General features: G+C 32.5%; 1 protein-coding gene across 5 annotated transcripts in view; it reads left to right on the top strand.

The window, feature by feature from the left end:
• Nucleotides 1-22,903, top strand: part of LOC131686301 (uncharacterized) — a 398,471-nt gene that overhangs the window by 318,412 nt on the left and 57,156 nt on the right. For all 5 annotated transcript variants that reach the window (XM_058970542.1, XM_058970540.1, XM_058970539.1 and 2 more), the window contains one exon: nt 9,695-9,905. In XM_058970542.1, coding sequence (XP_058826525.1) covers nt 9,695-9,905 — 211 coding nt within the window. The remainder of the gene's footprint in view (nt 1-9,694; nt 9,906-22,903) is intronic.

Here is a 22,903-nt window from a genome sequence, read left to right as displayed (position 1 = left end):
GAAATTTCAAAAATCTGAAATTTGGTATTTTCGAAAATTTGGAATTTTAAAATTCCAAAAAATTTAAATTTTAAATTTCGGAAATTCGAAATTTCAAAAAATTTTAAATAAAAATTTCTAATATTTGAAATTTCAATATTTTGAAATTTCAAAATTTTGGGATTTGAAAATTAAAAGATTTAAAATTTAAAAAATGCGAAATTTTCAAGATTTTAAATTTCAAAAATTCGGAATTTAAAATTCCAAAAATTTGAAAAAGACGAAAATTCAAAATTTCAAAAATTTTAGATTTCAAAAATTTCAAATATCATAAATTTGAAATTTTTTGATGATTTGAAATTTTAAAAATTTGAACTTTCGAAATTTCAAAATTCTGAAATTTGGTGTTTTCTAAAAAAAATTGAATTAAAAAATATTTTTAATTTCGGAAATTTGAAATTTCAAAAAAAAATTAAATAAAAATTTCTAATATTTGAAATTTCAAAAAATTGTGATTTGAAAATTAAAAGATTTAAAATTTAAAAAATGCGAATATTTCAAAATTTTGAATTTCAAAAATTCGGAATTGTAAATTCCAAAAATTTGAAAAAAAAAACCAAAATTCAAAATTTCAAAAATTTTAGATTTCAAAAAATGCAAATTTCATAAATTTGAAATTTTTCGATGATTTGAAATTTTCAAAATTTTAATTTTCGAAATTTAAAAAATCTGAAATTTGGTATTTTTTAAAATTTGTAATTTTAAAACTTTAGATTCCAAAAAATTTAAATTCTAAATATTGAAAATTTCGGAAATTTGAAATTTCAAAAGAGTAAAAGAGTGAAAAAGTAAAAGAGTGATTTTTCCGATTTGTTTATAAATTTTCAATAAATCGTTCACGTATCAAGCTATAGTTAATAAAAAAATATTGATAATTGGCAAAGTTACAGTCCTTTCTCCGATTCCTCCCTTTTTCGGAAGAGGCTTGCGTTGATCACGATGGAAGTCCAGCATGTCAACCAGAATCCTAAAACTTAACAAATTTTCATTTTTGATAGTTTAAATAAGTACTTGTTTTTTTTGCAAACGGATCTTTTTTCCTAAAAAATTATAAAAATTGTAATTAATCTTGCATTTTATTTTTTTGCATCGGCTAAATAGAAATTTTATGCATAAAAAGATGCATTATCAGCAAAATGAATTACAAACAATAATAAAGGCACTTTTTTCGATTGTTTTTAACATCTGCGGCTACGATAGGTCATTCGAGGTTAAATTATACAATGTTCTCGCCTAGAAAATAACCTTTTATTTTAAGAGCATTAATACTGCAGATTATTTAAAAAATTAAATTGACGTCAGTCAGGTAAGGAAATAAGAAGTAGCAAATGATGTGAAAAATCATGGAACCGCGAAAGGGAATATTGAAAAACATGTTTTTTTTGGCAGATGCACTTACGAATGACTTCTTTGGTGTCATCGTCGTCGCCAGAGTGTGGAATTGAAGTTGTGCATTCCGGCCTATAGTGCCTCCAAACGGTTAACCTACTGTGCCCCTAAGCGTGTGTTTCATGTTGATGTCCGTATTTTTTTTTCAAAAGCAAAAATATCCAAAAAAAAACAAGACAAAACTCGTGTTCAGCATTAATTTTTACGTAAGAAAAAACCCACTTGACATTTTTTTTACATTGATTATATGTACTATATAATGAGGACGAAAGACAATGCGCTGTCGCAGAACAACACGCGACAACGTAAACTAGGCCGTAACTAATACAGCTGATCCATGGTAACAGCCGAAATGACTGTCGTCAACGATTTTCGCTACCGTGTATCTAATTCACACAAGATGAGCGACCTCTGCAATAACATAGCAAATATAATGCCCTATAACCTATTTGATCTCATTCTACTCTACTTATGAGAATTTTAGAACCTTTAATTTCGGAAATAATTTTTTTTTTCAAGAACTTGAATTTTGTTGAGGATCTTAAGAATGACGATTGATTTTGATTTTTAATTTATAAAAATATTGATAATATTTAGACAAATTTATAAGTTTAAAATATTTTAAAGTCCTTTAAACAGTAAAAATTTACAAATTTTGGTAAACTTCCAAAATTTCGGCAAAGTAAAGAATTACTATTTAAGAAAGTGTACTATTTTTGAGAATTTTAAATTTTTTGGAATTTTTGAATATTTAAAAAATTGTGAGTATTTTGAAAATGTTGTAAATTTTGAGAATTTTCACAATTTTGAAGAACTTTGAAAATGGCAGAGAATTTTTAAAACATTCTGAGAATTTGGTTAATTTTATGTGTTTCGGTCAATTTTGTGAATCTATTGATTTACGAAAACTTGGATGAAACTAGAATGTAGAGAGAAATGAAATATTTGAGTATTTTAGAAACATTTTAAAATGAGAAATTTGAGAATTAGTTGATCAATGAAATATCTGGAAATTTTTGAAAAATTTGAAAAAGTTTAAGCACATTGGGAATTGATTTATTTTGATTTGTTTTTAATTTTAGTAATTTTAGAATCTTTAGGAATTTTAAAAATTTCTAGAATTTTGAGAATTCTGCTAATTTTAGCCTTCACTACATTAAAGTGTCAGATATTTCTGGAAAAATAAAATAAAATTAGCTTGTTGAAGTTTTTTTGAATAGGTTGAAAATTTTAGGAATGTTGAAGTGTTTTCAGAAGTAATAGAAAATTGTGAGAGTTTAAATACTTTTGGGAATTTTGAGGGTGCTGAGAAATTTGAGATTTTTAATATTTTGAGTATTTTGGAAGTTCTAAAATTCATGCGAATTTGAAAGATTCGGAGGAGCTTTGGAATATTGAAATTTTTTAAACTGTTAAAATTTCGACTAACAAGAACAATTTCTGAGAATTGTAATTTTTCAGGAATTACCATATGTTTAGAATTGTTAATTTTAAAATTTAATTTTTTTGACAATTTTGCATATAGGTACAACTGAGAATTTGAGGATTTTAGGAAACCGTAAAATTTTGAGACCTTCAAATACTTTTCAGAATTTAATTTAATTTTAATTTTTAAGTTTTGAAAATTTCAAGAAATTTGGAATTTTTTTAATATTTTAGGAACGTTGAAAAATAAAATACTTCTTTAAAAGTGCAATAAAATGTATTTTTTTTTACCGAACCAAGAAAATGCGAGCGAACTACAGAAAACATTTATGGCCGCCATGTTCCACTTTTGGGACCTCTGTGTGACGATTTTTTCTGTATTATTATTTCAAACGATGCGTCATAGTGAGATGTTTTTGATGTATTGTTTAAACCAATATTTTACTTCAAGCTTGTGAATTGCACTGGCTGTTGATTTTGAGGTACTTGATGCAGCTTTTGCAGTTACCATTATTGACTTCACAACAGTCAAACATTTTATCAAACGTTTGTGGTTTATTTAACTGTATTGAAGAAAGTGTATCTGTGGAATGTATGGCCTTAAATCAGCTGTTTTGGAGCAGGATTGACCGTAATGTGCCGAAATGACACTATTAATTTATCCTTGATATATGCAAAAAGTTCTCGGTGTAGCGGTACTACTGCATTGTGTTTTGTGTACTGCAAGGTTTGGTAAGAAGGAACGGTCCGCACAAAATCGCCATTACCGGACGAGTAGTTTGTTCATATGTTCTCATTATGAATTCTACATCTCCGAAGTGCGACACGATTCTTTTGATGGCCATTTTGTAAGTAAGCTGTGTTAGATCATGTAGCGTGACCTTGATTTTCCTATCGTCCATATACACGGAAATCATGATTTTTAAACGTTTGTACACGCAACTACACGAAAATGTTCCACATCACGAATACTCGGACGTACGCGAAAATATTGTAAATCAATAACCACCGTATTCAGCCCGAACACCACTTCTGGCTTTTGCGACTAACTCATCTCGATAAAATATCATGACAAGATAAATGTTTTCTTCGTTCGTCAGACGATGCACACCTGCTAAAAGTAGATTTCTTTTGTGATGGTAGCTTCTGTATTAAAAAATTGTGATTGATAATCAGGTGATCCTTCAAAAGAAAATGCAATTCAATTAATTACAATGAAGGGAAAGAAGAATTGTATTGACAGAAATCCCAGAAGAAAACGAAAAATCATGACGAACAATGACGATGTACTGATGTTTATTGAAAATTGTGGGGATGAGTGTTCGATAATCCGCGGATGTCTTCATTGACTTGTTGAGAAGTCAGCATGAGGGCATGTTGATTTAAGGTGTGTTAAATTTGTTAAAGATTTTTAAAAACCTTAGCCCAGAGATACTGGAGAGGTTGTTATTTGCGCCAAAGACTTAATTAAATTTAACTTTCGGACGAAGCGGGTGATATTAATTGTTTCTAGTGTATATCAGTTGAAAATGGCATGCGGTTGGGAAACTTTGTAATATTCTACCTATCCCCAAATTTAAGCGATCAATTTTTAAGAATATTGAGAACTTATATTGAGGTTTTTGGGAGTTTCAAGAAATCGAGGAAAAATTCTCTTAAGAATTGAAAAAGTTTTAACATTAAAGAGTTAATTTAAAAAAAAAACATTTCGGTGATTTTTTTTTATTTTTGGATTTTTTTTAAGAAAATTTGAATATTTTTAGAATTTTTGTAATATCAGGATTTTTGAGAATGGCAGATTTCGGAGAATTTTGAATATTTGGATTTAAAATAATTCGTTAAAACTGCAAAAAAAAAATAAAAATTTGAAAAGGTTCGAACGATTTAAAATTTTTGAAGAATTTCAAAAAATTTTAGAATTTTGAACAATTTATAGATTTAAGAGAATTTTAAAATTTCTAGCATTTTGAATGCTTTGAGTTTTTGTTTAAATTTAAGGAATTTTGACCATTCTGAAATTGTTGTGAATTTTGAAATTATTTTTTACAATTTCCAATAAGTTTGAAAAGTTTGATCATTCTGGGAATTTTAATTATTTTCACAATATTGAAATTTTGAGAAATCGACTAATTTTAGGATCCCTGGATACTTAAAATTTGAAAACTAAGAATTTCGGGAATCATTTTATTTTTTCCAAGAACTTGAATATTGTAGAATGTTTTAAGAATGACATTTGTTTTTAATTTTGAGATTTCCGCCAATTCTCAAAATCTAGAAAATTTTGGAAATTTAACAATTTTGAAAATCTTCGAAGTTTTTGAGATTTAGATTCTCAGAATTTCGAGAATTTAGAAATTCTGAGAATTGCTTAGAATTTCCGAAATTGTCTAGAATTTTAGGAACTTTGAGAGAAAATAATTGATTTTGAATTTTAATTTATGAAAATTTTGGAAAATTTGGACAAATTTATGAGTTTGAAATTTGGATTTTAAATGTAAAAATTGACAAATTTTAAAAAATTTCCAACATTCGGAAAAGTAAAAAAAAAATAAAAAATGTATTATTTTTGAGAATTTTAAAATTTTGAAGCATGTTAAAAATTGTAAGCATTCCCCTAATTTAAGCAATCAATTTTTAAGAATATTGGGAACTTTAACTTTAACAGTAAAAAATTTGAAAAGCCAACAATTTTGAGAATTTCATATTTTAAAGATTTTTAATTTCGGAGAATGTCGCCATTTTCAGAATTTTGGAATTGTTGAGTATTTTGGACAATTTTTAATATTCTGAAATAAATTTAAAAGATTTAGGAAAATTTCCAAAGTTTGTAAGATTCAGAATATATTGTAAATTCCGATAATTTTGACAAAAATTCTCTGAGAATTCAGAAAGTTTTAACATTAAAGAATTAATTTATAAACGGTTTAAGAATACAGGTTAAACATTGTCGCGAATTTTTAATTTTTTGGGTTTTTTGAGACATTTGAATGTTTTTAGAATTTTTGTAGTTTCACGATTTTTGAGAATGGTAGAATTTGGAGCATTTTGAATATTTGGAGCTTTGAATTTTAAACTCCAAAAAATTTAGAAATTCAAAAAGGTTCAAGCGACTTAAGAATTTTTAAGAATTTCAAAAATTTTGTGAATTTTTAAACTATTGTTTTACAATTTCGGAGAATTTTGATCATTCTGAGAATTTTAAGGATTTTAATAATTTTTACTATATTGAAATTTTTGAGAAATCGAAGAATTTTAAGATCCCTGAGTACTTACGGTAATTTTGAAAACTTTTTGAATTTAGGGAACAATAATAATAATTTTTTCAGGAACTTGAATATTGTTAAAGATCTTAAGAATGAATTTCTTTTTTAATTTTGAGTAAGATTTCAGATAATTCTCAAAATCTAGAAAATTGTTGAAATTTAACAATTTCGAAAATCTGAGATTTTTTAGAATTTTCAGAATTTTGAAACTTAAAATTCTGAGAATTGATTAGAAATTCTGAAAATTGTCTAGAATTTTCACAACTTTTAGAAAATTTGAGAAAAACAAAAAAAGTTTTTGATTTTTAATTTATACAATTTAGAGAATATTTGAACAAATGTATATGTTTAAATTTGGATTTTTTATATCCTTTTAGCTGTAAAAATTTACAAATTTTGTAAAACTTCCGAAATTTAGGAAAAGTAAAAAAGAATTGAATTTAATAAAATGTATTATTTTTGAGAAGTTTTAAATTCTTAGAATTTTGCAGTATTTTAAAAATTTGAGTTTTGAGAATTTTAACACTTTTGGAGAATTTTGAAAATTTCGTGGACTTCGAAAACTTTCTGAGAATTTTCTTAATTTTATGTGTTTCGATTAATTTTGAGAATTTATTTATTTACAAAAAGTTGGAGAAAATGAGAATTTTGAAAACTTTTTGAAGCTCGGAAATAATTTTTTTATGAACTTGAATATTGTTAAGGATCTTAAGCATGACAATTTTTTTTTTTAATTTTGAGAAGATTTCCGATAATTCTCAAAATCTAGAGTTGTAAAAATTTAACAATTTTGAAAATCTTTGCGATTTAGATTCTCAGAATTTTGAAAATTTAGAAATTCTGAGAATTATTTAGAGTTTCTGTAAATTGTCTAGAATTTTGTGAGAAACAAAAAAATTGATTTTGATTTTTAATTTATGAAAATGTTGAGAATATTTAGACATATTCATGAGTTTGAAATATGGATTTTTGCAAAATCATTTGAACAGCAAAAATTTATAAATTTTAAAAAACTTCCAAAATTTCGGAAAAGTAAAAAAAAGATTGATTTTTTTTTATTTTTTTTTTAAATTTTTTGAATATTGGAGTTTTTTAAAAATTGTAAGAATTCTAAAAATGTAGAATTTGAAAAAAAGCATATTTTTGGGAATCTTAAAATTGTTGAAATTTTGGAATATTTTAAAAAATGTGAGCATTGCTGTAAATTTTGAACATTTTCACATATTTGAAGAATTTTGAAAATGTCGGAGAATTTGAAAACATTCTGAGAATTTTGTCAATTTTATGTGTTTTGATTAATTTCGAAAATTTAATGATTTACGAAAACTTGTAAAAAATGAGAATTTAGAGAATAATGAAATATTTGAATATTTTTAAAACTTTTTGAACTGAGAAGTTTGAGAATTAGTTGATCAATGAAATATCTGAAAATTTATGAAAAGTTTAAAGCATTAGTTTAAGCATACATATTGGAAATAATTTTTTAATTTTTTTTTGGAAAATTTTAATAATTTTAGAACTTTTAAGAATTTTAAAAGTTTTGCGAACTTTGAAAATTTCAATTATTTTAAAAATTTTGCGAACATTTCTGGAAAAAAATAGTTCGTCGAATTTTTTTTTAATAAGTTTAAAATTTTAGGAATATTGAGGTTTTTAGAGAATCGGGTAAATCTTGTTTGCGTAGATTTTCGAAAAGAATGGAAAATTATGAGAGCTTATATACTTTTGGAAATTTTGAGGGAGTTGAGAAATTTGAGATTTTTTTTTCGACAATTTAGGGAAATTTTGTATATTATTGTAAGTAAGTTGTAAGTATTTTTAGTTCTAAAATTCTTGAGAATTTAAAATATTCGAGGAGTTTTGGAATATTGATTTTTTTTAAACTATTGACTTTTAGACTAACAGAAACGATTTCGGAGAATTCTAAATTTTTTTTAGGAATTTCCATATGTTTATAATTGTTGAAATTTTAGGAATTTTGGAGGCTTTTAAGAACTTTAAGCGTTTCCAATATGTTGTTAATTTTGAAATTTAATTATTTTTTGACAATTTTGCATATGCTAAGAATTTTGAGACAAACACTTTTCTGAGTTTTGTTTTTTTTTATAATTTTGAAGATTGAAATTTTGATTTTTTTTTCAAATTTTGAAAATTTTGAGAAATTTGGAAATTTTTTAATTTTACAAGAAAGTTGAAAAATAAAATACCTCTTCAAAAAAATGCAATACAAACTAATATTTTTTTCCGGCTATACCGAAGCAACAAAATGCGAGCGAAATACAGAAATTATTTGTGACCGCCACGTTCCAGCTTGGAACCACCGTGCATCGGTCTGTTCCGTACTATAGTTTCGAGCAATGCGTCAATGTGAGCTGTTTTTTTTATAATTTATAATGTTTTGCTTGAAGTGTGAATTCTAAAATTTCAAAGAATAGTATAATAAGAGGCTCCTCTACAGTTAACAAAATTTTGAAAGTAGTAAAAAATTATCTGGACAACAATGTTTTTAATTTACATCTTTTTTCATCTATCAACAAGACTTAATCGCAATATTTTTCTTATATTTAACCCAAACTACAACGATCAAACATTTTCATTTCTGGCTGGAATCGCACCCTTAAGCCTCTGCATGTATTGATGTTTAGTCGCCAAGCTTGCATAGCCTACTTTTTCAACGCGAACTTTCAATTTCATTTTCATGACTCGATCGCACAAAGAATCAATTCAGCAAAGCTTCCTCTACACCTTGTTTCTCTCGAGGAACGGTACCAAAACCATTTCAATTTTAATCTTCATCGGAACCATCTTCACAATCATCATCATCAATCAAAACACCATCCGTCAAAAACCGTCAAATACTACACATATCGAGACTCATCATCAACCACCGCTCGCCACCACCACCACCACCAGTCAGTGATGCAATCGCTTTCTCTTTCACTCGCCCCGCACCCCGCGCCCATATGTGCTGCTGTTGTTTGCTTGGATTGTGCGCCCCTAGCCCGCGTTGTTGTACAGATTGCTGCTGCTGCTGCGTCGAGGTTGTTTGTTATTAGTGTGTTTTTTTTATTCGTTTACTCCCGCGTCGCCGCCCTCTGTTGTCGTTTGGCTTTTCCTTTCAGCACGACACAATGATGGCCACGCCGGGAAAATCACTGACTTTTGCATGGCCATCTTTGTCGATGCTTGTTGCTAGGACAGAGCGACAGACCCGTTTGACACAATCACTGTAAAATCGTAAGCTTACATCGTTTGTGCGTGTGCGATGTGTATCAAAACAATGTGCTCTGTCCTCGTTATGTAACCGAACTATAACCGAATCGAGAGCGCGTTCCGACCCCCTGAATTAACTCGCTGTTATTGCCGTTGAGGAACTGTAATTTCATCCAGGATCTCGAGCAAACGATGATTCTCCGTGAAATTACAGTGTCTAGCCAAGCTAAACAAATTCATAAATGTAGAGGATGCTAGATGGCAGTACCCTAATGTTGGCTTATGTTTCGATTTATGACGACGTGACTTATGACATTCTACTAATAACGTTTTTTTATTTCTTTTTTAAACACACACGCGAGCAGTCACAGTGCCAAATCGAAAGCGCTGGCCCACTTCCGGGACTCACCGGCGGACCCGTCGGTGCCGGTGCAGCGCGAGGGGGAACTGAACATCAAGGTGACCCTGATCGATGGTAAACGCTCCCAGGACCGGAGCTGGCGGACGGTGCACGCCGAACTGCGCGGAACTCGCCTCAAGCTGACGCTGATTCGCGACGGGAAAAGCTCCAGTCAGGTGAGTTGCCTATTGATGTTTATTTTTTGTTGTGTTCTCTGCGCCTACTTTGCGACGGTTTGTTTTGAACGGTTGGTTAATTGAAGAGACCCAGATCCGGTGGTGATCGTTGTTGACTAACCTTGACGGATTGGTATTCAAATTTTTAGATGGTTGCAGAAAAACACATAGCTCTAATCGAGACCCTGGGGGGATGGGTGATTTCCTAGAGCACTTAGAACGTAACTACGCTTCCGGAAGCTGTTCCTAATCAAGCAAATGATCACGAATGACGTGCCATCGAATTTAGCGTGTATCTGGCTACCAAGTCGGTCTGCCGCGGTACTGATGAGACGAAGTCGAAATGCAAATTCTTTGAATTACCTTTCGCGATTGTATGTTCTTGGAAGACACTCTAAACGAAGATGACCTCAAATCAAGCTCATTCCGACGTGCGTGTGATCTTCGACCTCTATGGATCTATCAATCAAAATCTCGCATTCATTTCGATACAGTTACCTTCCATCACTTTGGACGGAGCGGGGCGTTGATTGCATTTTCAAAACAAACGAACAAAACAACAGAAAACCAATTTGAGATCGAAGGACTTGATTTGGATATATTTCAGGGGGCCGTCGGATTCGTCAGGGTCAGGGCACTCGTTGGGGGGTAAACAAAGTGCGATTTTCACTGCGGCCGCCAAGAGGCCGACCATCGCGAATCGCGAGTGCATTCATGAGGTCGTCATGTGAATCATGTCTAATTTTCAAAAAAAAACAACAAATAAATCTATTTTGACAGTTCATCAATTTCTTTAGTGCAGAAATGTGATTGGAATTGGTTCAACCTTCAAATTTTGCTTCTATTTAATCCATGTTCAGTTTTGCAAAGAGCACTAGATTGCATAAAATTGTTATGGAATTTGCGTTTCGACTTCGGCTCATCAGAATCCGACACTAACTTAGTGATATGACTCTTGCGGGACATCACACATGATTGGGGGTTTGCTCAGAAACACAAATATTGTTTTCGTTTTTTTGGAGCTAGCATCAATCCGGCGCTAGCTTAGTTCTGTCACTAAGTTAGTGTCGGATACTGATGAGACGAAGTCGAAACGCGAATCTCACAGCTACTAATTTAGTTATAGGTTTTTTGCTCCTCACGCGCAAAGATGGTTTTAAACCATTTCCTCTTGAATGAAGAAAAATTAGTTTTTATCTAAATTTTTCTTCACTAAGAAGATAATAGCAGATTGCAATACACTAGATTGCAGTCAACTTTCCCTCACTTTAGTAGGATTTAAGTTGAAAAGTACAATCAATAATGTTCAGTGAAAGATCAATGCCGATTTAGATGCACATTTCAGGGCCAGACAGGTGCCATCAGTTGTAAGTAATAGCAATAAAACTGCACTTTACTTATCCTAAGGTGGTTTATTTAAGCAATTGGATAGGGGAAGGTGGAGTGAAATTGGAAGCCGCCGCATGAACTGGTCATCGATATTTCATTTTGGGGATTAAAATTGACAAATAAAGTATGCCAGTTTACCTACTGAGGCCCTGATATATGTTCCAAATTTTTTACCAACATTTGTATAATGAAGTAGACTACCAGGGTTGCCAGTTTTTATTGTTGTTGATATAAACTATTTTTCTCCTTTTAAGGAGAAAATTGTTTAAAACCATCTTTGTGCATGAAGAACACAAAACCTATAACTGAATTAATTGTGGAAATTTCCGTTTCGACTTCGTCTCATCAGTACCCGACACTAACTTAGTGACAGTAGTTACTAAGCCAAACCAAGTTTTACTTTCATTAATTCTCATTAGTCAAATCAGAACTTCTTTTCTTGCGAGACATCACTCAGGATTAGTTCGGGTTTGTTCGGAAAGCTTAGTCTTGTCACTAAGTTAGTGTCGGATTCTGATGAGACGAAGTCGATGCGAAAATTCCATAACTAGTTTAACTATCCATAACTAATAACAAATTAGTTTTTTTCGTAAAGTCATCTAGGTAAACTCTTTCCTGCTTAGTACCGAAAAAGTAAGTAATTTTCAAATTTCTTCGGATTCAACTACCCCAACTTACCCTCTCCGAGCAATGAATAATATAGTGCAGTTTTCAATTTGTTCGGCATCGCTGCTGCCGACGCTATCTCGCATCTAGGCAAAGAGTGGAAAACCTCCCCCGCGATGTGTGTGTGTGTGTGTTTGTGTGCAATACAAAACCGCATCATAAATGCGATTACAGATGAAGAAAAAAAACAACGACACTCATTTTTATTGGACACCATTAATATTTGGTGATGGTGCCTTGCCGCCAGTACGTAACTATTTATGCCGTCTTGTTATTTGGAGGCGATCGGTGAGCGGAGTTAGAAAGCGTGCAATTTCTTTATCTCCAGTCCACTCCTAAGACGTAAGATGAAGAAAAGTCGCCTAAAGTCGAATCATTTAGTCGGTTGAGCTTTAAAAAGTGTTGTTGCCTTTAATGAACTTTCGATTGATACTGATTGTAGGCTGAGGAGGACAAATTTTCTTTATTACATCAAACATCGTACATAAACCCATTGCAGTCGAATTAATGATAAGAAGCAGCTCAAAAATATAACAAGTCGTTTAATCAATTACCATTTGGTCGAAATGTTGTTGTTCCCAGGGCTGACTCGTGGGTATCTGGCCATTAGACCGAAGGTCACTAGGCTGAATAGACATAAGGCCGAAGAGACATTTGACCGAAGGGACATTTGACCGAAAGGGACATTTGACCGAAAGGGACATTTGACCGAAAGGGACATTTTACCGAAAGGGACATTTGACCGAAAGTGACATTTGACCGAAAGGGACATTTGACCGAAAGGGACATTTGACCGAAGGGACATTTGACCGAAAAGGACATTTGACCGAAAGGGACATTTGACCGAAGGGACATTTGACCGAAAGGGACATTTGACCGAAAGGGACATTTGACCGAAAAGGACATTTGACCGAAAGGGACATTTGACCGAAAGGGACATTTGACCGAAAGGGACATTTGACCGAAAGGGACATTTGACCGAAAGGGACATTTGACCGAAAGGGACATTTGACCGAAAGGGACATTTGACCGAAAGGGACATTTGACCGAAAGGGACATTTGACCGAAAGGGACATTTGACCGAAAGGGACATTTGACCGAAAGGGACATTTGACCGAAAGGGACATTTGACCGAAAGGGACATTTGACCGAAAGGGACATTTGACCGAAAGGGACATTTGACCGAAAGGGACATTTGACCGAAAGGGACATTTGACCGAAAGGGACATTTGACCGAAAGGGACATTTGACCGAAAGAGACATTTGACCGAAAGAGACATTTGACCGAAAGGGACATTTGACCGAAAGGGACATTTGACCGAAAGGGACATTTGACCGAAAGGGACATTTGACCGAAAGGGACATTTGACCGAAAGGGACATTTGACCGAAAGGGACATTTGACCGAAAGGGACATTTGACCGAAAGGGACATTTGACCGAAAGGGACATTTGACCGAAAGGGACATTTGACCGAAAGGGACATTTGACCGAAAGGGACATTTGACCGAAAGGGACATTTGACCGAAAGGGACATTTGACCGAAAGGGACATTTGACCGAAAGGGACATTTGACCGAAAGGGACATTGGACCGAAAGGGACATTGGACCGAAAGGGACATTTGACCGAAAGGGACATTTGACCGAAAGGGACATTTGACCGAAAGGGACATTTGACCGAAAGGGACATTTGACCGAAAGGGACATTTGACCGAAAGGGACATTTGACCGAAAGGGACATTTGACCGAAAGGGACATTTGACCGAAAGAGACATTTGACCGAAAGGGACATTTGACCGAAAGTGGACAGTTTCGCTTGAAATACCAAATTTGACATTTGACCGAAGGGACATTTGACCGAAAGTGGACAGTTTCGCTTGAAATACCAAATTTTCGTGTGCATATTTGCGTGTTGATTGTTCAAACCTTGTTTTTGAGGCTTGACAGCACATTTTTCTTTGTACTGGCGCTTAGCTCGGTGGGCGACCGTGTATTTCTTTTACCGACATTTTAATATCACGACTGTTGAAAATAGTTGCACGTGAGATTGGTTTGTCTTTGAACACATGAACACTTTTATACTGAGTCGTCGTCCAAGCAGGTAAGCGATAGATTTACGCAAATCCAGCTTGCGCAACATTTTGTTTTAAATCAGTATGACATGTGCTTGTTTAAACAGTGGAATAAACTCCTGGATTTGCTCTAAAAACATTCCAAACAGATGTCGTCCAACGGTTTGAATATTCCACGCTTTCGTTTCTACTGTTACGTCGAGTCCTCCCCCAAAACGTGCTCATTGATGTTTCTCTTGTTAACCCGTTCACGAACCGACGCCAATAGTCGGGTTTTTTGGCTTTCATCTAGCTTCTTCATTTTTCAACTCGAACGACGCGTATTTTTCAAAGTTTTTCGGCATTCAAAAGTTTCTTAAACGCGGACAACCAAAAACTCTTCCTCTGGAGGAAGTTGTTTTGATTCGAGAGTTTCGGATATCGCGAACGTGTTGCTCTTACAATCAATGTTTCGTGGGAGGCATTGACTATTTCCGATTGTCTTGAACCGATAGCGATCAAAATCACGATAGACATATTCTAGCTACCATGGGAATTACAGATTTTATTCCATATCCGACTCTACTGTAACGATGACGAGTTCAGAGATAAATCTAACGCACTCGCGGGTGATGTGGTGAGGGAAGTTATTTAACCTGAGTTTAAAAGGGTCCACTGTTGAATCAGGGTCCATATTATGTAACCAAGTTGAAACGACTATTTCATGCTAGATAGAATATAAAAAAATCTTTCGTTTCGCTATGCAGAATATCACCTCTGAAGGATACGATTAAGCATGTGCCATTTAGCAGTCTGTTTCCTAAACAATGTTTCCCGTGTAGGGAGATCAGAATACTTTCAAGACGATCGGTAACGTGCAAAACTGTGATAATCAAGTCCACGATGTCAGATAATTTCACGAGTCCAGTACTGGACTGAGACGTTGATTAAAAAATGGGAGATCTTCCCAACGTGACGGGGCTAGGTAGAGCTCATTCAATCTAGGTTACGCTAAACGATTCCGACTTGACATATTTATTTTTGCTGTCCTGTATTACGGCAAAGTGTAATTTCCTTCAATCCAACCCCTTCATGTTTTAGATCAATAGGTTTTTAAAACGTTCTTCCCGCATCCTTCAACAGGTTCTTGTAAGTGTGTCCCACATTGGTGACCACGCCAGCTATTTCCACGTCATGAGCTGGGATATAGACACGATAATCAGACGGAAAGTTACCAGCGCAAGCAGTCGCTTTTGGTTAGGGTGTACCTTTCCGATATCGGCCGCAGCCGAATAATGCATCGTCAGTTCCTGAGAAATTCTAAATCTATCGGGTGATTTTCTATTTATTTTGCCGACGGAATACCATCGATGGACTAGCTGAGTCGTCGGGGTATAGCTTCGCGTGCGGGGAGCCAAGTTTTATTATTAATTTTTATTTTCTTCTGAGCTCCTGCCATTCAGTCTATCACCTGAAGTCGATTTTTTTCCACCGTACTCGACAAATAAAACGACTGATGAAGATGATGATTGTGATGATGATGATGATGATGTTAGTGGATAAAGGAGAAGACGGAAGCACCCAGCAGTAGGCGATAATGAAAGCAATGTTAAGCTTTTCTTCGTTTTTATTTTGATTCCGATTATTAACGGCGCAGGTAGCAAAAGTGTGTGGCGAAATGCAACATCATCATCATCATCAGTAGCAACAGCAGCAGCATCGTGATCGCGCTCATCATCTCTAGAGGCAGAGGATGAAGTCTGTACAACACACTTCAAACATGGTGATGAATTTTCGGCAAGTTTTCAGCAAACAGAAAAAAATGAGTTTATTTTTGGGCACTGGCCTACCTGTAGTAGGTAATAGCAGCCAGCAGCATTTATTAAATAGTTGCTCGTAGGGTCACTGCACTTTATTACAGAGGATCTGGTTTCACTCTGATTCATTGTTGCGAATAAAAAATTGAAGTGAGAAATTGTTGAACTATATTTGTTACAACATTCGTAACTGCGCACGTGTCATGGCGCAGATCATGACTGCATCTAGTAGCCTGGTCAGGTCGAAGGCTGTTCGAGTCGAAATGTATGCACATATATTTTTTCACGAGTTCGTCGCTTTTCGAGTTCAAATGAAAAGGAAACTGTCGGTACAAGGTTCGAATTAAAAGTTTAATTCGCTGAAAAAAATTGGGAGAAAGGAAACCGAGTGCGAGTTCCTTTCCAATGCACAAAGTTTCTCTGTTGTGAATTATTCAATCTGTGAAAGAAATTTTTCAGTCACAGACAACGTTTCGTACCGCTCGTCAGGGTCCTAATTATTGACGTCAAATTGCAAATTTTAACTAACGACTACCGAATTTTCATGCAAATTATTTTTGTCACATTACCATGAAGCTTTGGCATCACCAAAGTTAGCGAACTCGTCAGTAAAGGGAACCATATCCGAAACGCGCGGTAACGGGTTCGTTTATTCGTTCATAGAGCGCAGTGACTTGCTCGAATCGTACAGCAGCAAGTGACGAACCATCCGAAAACGTTTAACCCACCGACCGAAACCTTTTCTTTTCAAAGGAAGCTTAATCGCAGGTTGGCCTTTGATTGCACAGTTAATTTTCAACTGTAGTCGATTAAACACTAACTAACTAACACACACACGTGAATTAAATTGCGTGCTTGCTAGTTTTATTTCGATTGGGTGCTAGATTTTTTTTATTACCTCACCTTGTACGCCACTGCTGCTGCTGCTGATTGGCGCATATAGTTTCAGCAAACGAGCAGCTGAGATGGGTGCTGTTGTTCCGAAACAAACGAGGGGCGGGCAAGCGAATTTGATTTCGAAACAGAAATGCTTTTTGTTTCGTCTTAATCACCAGACGGGACCAGAAACGGCGCAGGGTGGTGACATCTTTCCTTCGGGGTTTGCCTTGGCCTTGGCCTTGAGGGCAGGGAGGTAGAGGTTCGGGACGGGAGTCATTTCACACCTGTGACCATACTGAATAAGGTAGGGGGGGGGGGGGCTCCAAAAGTGTTCAAGAAAAATTAGCCAATTATATCGACGTTGGGGAACGCTGCGTGGATTTCGGTTGTCAGCGCACGCGACGCTAAGGTGAGGTGAGAGAAAAGATACGACGACGGTGTGTAGCGAACAGTATATGCAAATATCGTAAACTGAGTTATGCCTGATGCTAATGGGATACCATTTCACGGTCTCTAGCTTTCTTATTGAGAGAGATGGTAGATTAAAGAATTTCGATGCTTCGAATTACTGAGTGGAAGTATTTTTAAACGATGTTCAAAAATGTCGAACTTTTTTGTAAAGGGTATTTTTCGGCTTATCAGTCGTGAATTGGACAGCGAAAACAACTATATTGTTTTTACTTCCAACGTTTCGATGGCTTTATTCCACCTTTATCAAGGATTAAACAACAAAATTTTTAATCCTTGATAAAGGTGGAATAAAGCCATCGAAACGTTGGAAGTAAAAACTATATAGTTGTTTTCGCTGTCTAATTCACGACTTAGCTACTTGAGCAAAATATATGCTAATTGTTCAATACCAACCGCAATACTGCATGAACCAGTACTTTGTGTTGAACCGGGGGGTGAAAAAAATCCGGAGTCTCACTGACAACTGCATAACTGAGCGGATGAAAACAATACATTCTAAAGATAATCTGGGCAAAATTTGGTTCATTTCGGCCAAGAAAAAGTGCTTAGAGAGATGTATAGGATGCTAATACTAATAACAAGGAGCTATCATTGCAAAGAGTACGCTTTACACATGTCAAGCACAAATTTCTACGTGTCTGTTCAGTATTTGGAATGCACATTACGGAAAACCATTAACCGTTAGAAAATGTTTGTCAAAGCCAATCTGTCATTGTTGTGTTGGACACACAGTCAGCAGTACCACATTACATGAACCACAATCGGTTGCCGAATTTGTCCGGGCGATTCAGGCAATAATGAAAACTGCAAACGCTGCGTCCAGTACCTTCAAATCAACAGCCAACACCTCACCCGATGAAGGTAATATCAATGACGACGGGTTCATTGCTTTTGACCAGGCTTATCCGAACTCCAACTTTTCCGGGATAAGATGAGTCGCAAAATTCTCCGTTTTCACAAATAGTGTTAGAATTTTTTTTGCGATAAAATTTAACTGATGATTTCGTCTTTCACCGAAGAAGGTTTATTTTCGTAAAAATAAACAAAAGTATCACAATATACACTTTATTACCAAGAAAACCTCAGAAGAAGTAGGATAAAACTTGTTTTGTCATTTTTTTGGATAAGCACAAGGAACGCAGCGAGCACAAAAGGAATGTTAAACTTGTCGAAGTGGCAAATTATCCGAACTCATTTACTCATATGAGTGATAAATGCAATGCCTGCTGTTGATCCTTAAGTTTAAGAAACAAGAAAGAAGCACTGATCACGAACACCATAATGGCAATAACAATTAGCATTAATGAACGATAAAGACCACGATAAAGAAATGAATGATTTGCAATATACAAAAAGGGGAAGATGCGAATGTTTCTCCGCCGCGAAAGAAGGTCTCCACGAGCACGGACAAATTGCATCTACTTGATCTGCCGGAAACCCGCTAGCATTTATTTTTTGCTCCATATTGTCAATATATGAATGACCCAAATGGTTTCGGTAAGCTAAAAAAAATGCACCAAAAACCATTTCGGTATAAAATGGCAATTTGTAGAACTTTGTGTAAGCTCGACGTTTTCAGGCTATATCTGAATATGTAATGTTTTGGGTGGTGATAACCAATGAGGAAAACAGATCGAAATGGAGGGTTAAGCGGAAGCAATTATGTAAAAAGGACTTGAACCTGCAACGCTTGGGGCTCCGCCACAATGCACAAACCCTTGTGCTATCCCTGGCCGGAGTCTCAAGGGTTGCAGGTTCGAATCCTGCCTCCGGGGGCGATTTTTTTCACGTAATTGCTTTCGCTGAACTCACTTGATTTTTTATTTTGCCTTTCTAATTTTATTATTTCCTTTTTGTTTTTTTTTCTCTCCTTGATTTTTTTTTATTATCAGTTGAATTTGTTTCTTTTTTTTTAAATTTTTTATTTAAATTTTTAATTATTTTCCATTTTCAATTTTTTTTTATTTGCTCTTTTTGATTTTCCCTTTTTTGTTTTCTCTTTTTGATTGGTTTTTTAATACCTCTTTTTGGCATTTTATTTTCTCTTTTTGATTTTTATATTCTCTTTTAAATTTTTTCTTTCCCTGATTTTTTATTTTCAGTTGTTTTTTTTCCTTTTTTCTTTTTCATTTTTTTTTAAATTTTCTCCTTGTTTTTTTTTATTTTTTCTTTAATTCTTTTTCCTTTCTCAATTTTTTTTATTTGCTCTCTTTGATTTTCCCTTTTTTGTCTTCTCTTTTTGATTGGATTTTAGTACCTCTTTTTGGCATTTTCTTTTTGATTTTTTATATTCTCTTTTCAATTTATTTTATTTTATTTTTTGTATTTTTTTTCTCCTTGATTTTTTTATTTTTTCATTTTGTTTCTATTTCTCATTCAAATATTTTTTATTTTCTCTTTTTGATTTATTTTACTTTTTATTTTCTATTTTTTTTCAATTTTGTCGTATTCCTTTTGATTTTGTTCGTTCGTTCTTTTTATATTTTCTCGTTACGAGTTTTTTTTTTATTTTCTTGTTTTGAATTTCCTCTTTTTGATTTTTTTCATTTTCTTTTATTGAATTTATTGATTTTTTTATTTCATTTTGATATTTTTTGATTTTTTTTATTTCTGCTTTTTTGGTTTTTTTTATCCTTTTGATTTTTGCTCTATTTGCGTTTTTGTTTCCTCAAAAATTTTGTTTATTTTCTCTCAGTTTATTTTTGATTTAATTTTTTTGTGCATTTATTATTGTTTTGAAACATGCTGTTAGTTTTTTCTTTGTTTTCGAGTTATTCCATTTTCTCCTTTTGTAATCTATGATTTTTCCTACGGTATTTTTCAAGTTCTCCTTTTAGATTTTCTTGTTTGTTCCTATTTTTATAATATACTCGAACCTGTAACCCTTGGGGCTCCGGCTTAATGCACAAACCTTTGTGCTATCCCTGGCCGGAGTCTCAAGGGTTGCAGGTTCAAATCCTACCTTTGGGGAGATTTTTTTCACGTAATTGCTTTCGCTGAAATCACTTGATTTTTTATTTTGCCTTTTTAATTTTTTTATTTCCTTCTTTTTTCTCTCTATGATTTTTTTTATTATCAGTTTATTTTTTTTCCTTTTTTCTTTTTGATTTTTTTTAAACTTTCTCTTTGTTTTTTTACTTTTTCTTAATTTTTTTATTTTCCATTGTCAATTTATTATTTGCTGTTTTGATTTTCCCTTTTTTTGTTTTCTCTTTTTGATTAAATTGTTATTTCCTCTTTTTGGTATTTTATTTTCTCTTTTTGATTTTTTATATTATTTTTGCAATTTTATTTTATTTTGTTTTATTTTTCATTTTTTCTCTCCTTGTTTTTTTATTCTTTCTTTTTATTTTTTTTTTCTTATTTTTTATATTTTCTCTTTTTTTATTTTGTCTTTTTTATTTTTTGTTTGATTTATTTTTCGTTTTATTCTTGATTTTTTTATTTTTTGTATTCCTTTTGATTTTTTTATTCCCTTTGATTTTTTTATTTTCTTCTTTCGTTCTCTTTTTATTTTCTCTTTCTGAGTTTTTTATTTTCTTGTTTTGAATTTCCTCTTTTTGATTTTTTTATTTTCACTTTTTGAGTTTTTATTTCGGCTTTTTTGTTTTTTATTTTACTTTATCCTTTTGATTTTTGCTTTTTCTCTTTGCTCTATTTGCAATCCTTGGGGTTCCGGCTTAATGCACTAACCCTTGTGCTATCCCTGGCCGAAGTTCCAAGGGTTGCAGGTTCGAATCCTGCCTCTGGGGAGATTTTTTTCACGTAATTGCTTTCGCTGAACTCACTTGATTTTTTATTTTGCCTTTTTAATTTTATTATTTCCTTGTTTTTTTTTCTTTCATTTTTTTTTATTTTCAGTTGATTTATTTTTTAAATTTTCTCTTTTTTTATTTTTTTCTTAAAATTTTGTTAATTTTCCATTTTCAATTTTTTTATTTGCTCTTTTTGATTTTCCTTTTTTTGTTTTCTTTTATTTTTTCCTTTCGTTCTTTCATTATTTTATCTTTTTGAGTTTTTTTATTTTCTTTTTTTTCCTCTTTTTGATTTTTTTATTTTCCCTTTTCGATTTTTTATTTCTTCTTTTTGATATTCTTTTGATTTTTTTTATTTCTGCTTTTTTGTCTCTTTTTTATTTTATTCTTTTGATTTTTGCGTTTTCTTTTTGCTCTATTTGCGTTTTTATTTCTTCTAATTTTTTGTTTATTTTCTCCTAGTTTATTTTTGATTTATTTTTTTGTTTTATGCACTGTTTTTGGTATATTTATTTTTGTTTTATTTTTTCTTCTACTTCCTCTTCAAGTATCTTCATTTTTTTAAATATGCTGTTAGTTTTCTCTTTGTTTTCGGGTTATTCAATTTTCTCCTTTTGTAATCTATGATTTTTCCTGCGGTATTTTTCGAGTCCTCCCTCCTGTTAGATTTTCTCGTTTGTTCCTATTTTTATAATTTTCATCGTTTACTTTTTTATATTCTACTATTGCCTCATACTTTATCTCTTTTTTGTTTTCTCCCAAGGCATTTTTTCCTTCCATGTTACCTGATTTTATAGCTTTGAATGTTTTTATCATCTCCATTTGTGGTTTTGTCCTCTTATTTACGCTTGTTGTTCCTTATTCTATTAAATTTTCCTACTTAATCCTCTTGTAATTTTCATTTTCTTCTATTTTATTGACATTTCTTCTTCAAATTATTTTTTTTCTGCTAAGGCGATCATTCATATTTTTTATCTTTTTATACTCTGCTTTTATTTCATATTTTTTATTTGGGTTTCCCAGGTTTTATGTTTTTATTTTGATATCCAAAATCTTTTTTAAAATTTTCTTGGTTCTCTGTATTTTTAAGTTTTTTTTTAAATTATTTTAATTTTTCAACGGCCTTTTTTGCAATTTTGATTTCTTCTTTTGCATGTTTACTTCAAATATGTTCTACATTTGTGTTACAATAATTTCCTTTGTCCTTTTGCTTTACTTTATTACGTCTTTTTGAATTCTTATTTTCTCCTTTTTATATTCAGTTCAATTTCTGTAATAAATTGCTTTTAATTAATCTTTTTTAGTTTTTTTTTGACTCGCAATATAGTTATTATTTTCCGCATTTGATTTTTCTTATTTTTATCTATAAACATAATTTGTTCATCTTCTTTCTTTGCATTAGTTTTTTTTCTTTTTGCATAGTGTAGATTCATATTTGCTCATTTCCAATTTTAGTGTTTTTGCATTTTCATTTTCTCTTATTGTTATTTTTTTCTTCTCTTATATTTCTTTTATTTTCCCTATTTGATTCTTTTATCTCCTCGTTTTTCTTAATTTTTTCTTTTGTATTTTTTTTCTTTCATATCTTCCGCCGTTTTTTTATTTTTTTATGTATTTTTTTTTCTTTAACATTTTTACGAACTCTCCTTTACTTCTGTAATACATTATTTTGCCCTTTTGTATTATGAAATTTCGCCATTTTTTCAATCTCTTATTTATTTTTACCTTTCACGTTATTTTAATTCCTTCTATTTATTGACATTTTTTTCTTAAATCTGCTCAATTGAACAATAATGGACCAAGGGATGTACTGGAATTAAAATTGAAATTTTCATATGAAATGATTATCTTATTTTAACGCATGTTTGATCATGTTTATGAAAGTCGAACACCACACGAACTTAATAAAACGCTTTTCGGCTTTCACCCACCGTAGGTTACTTTATTCATTAGAACTATAAGAAATATTTTT

Source organism: Topomyia yanbarensis, chromosome 1, assembly GCF_030247195.1.
Source record: "Topomyia yanbarensis strain Yona2022 chromosome 1, ASM3024719v1, whole genome shotgun sequence".
In the NCBI taxonomy this organism is placed as follows: domain Eukaryota; kingdom Metazoa; phylum Arthropoda; class Insecta; order Diptera; family Culicidae; genus Topomyia; species Topomyia yanbarensis.
The sequence above is the reverse complement of the archived record's forward strand: the minus strand, read 5'-3'. Positions and strand labels throughout refer to the sequence as shown.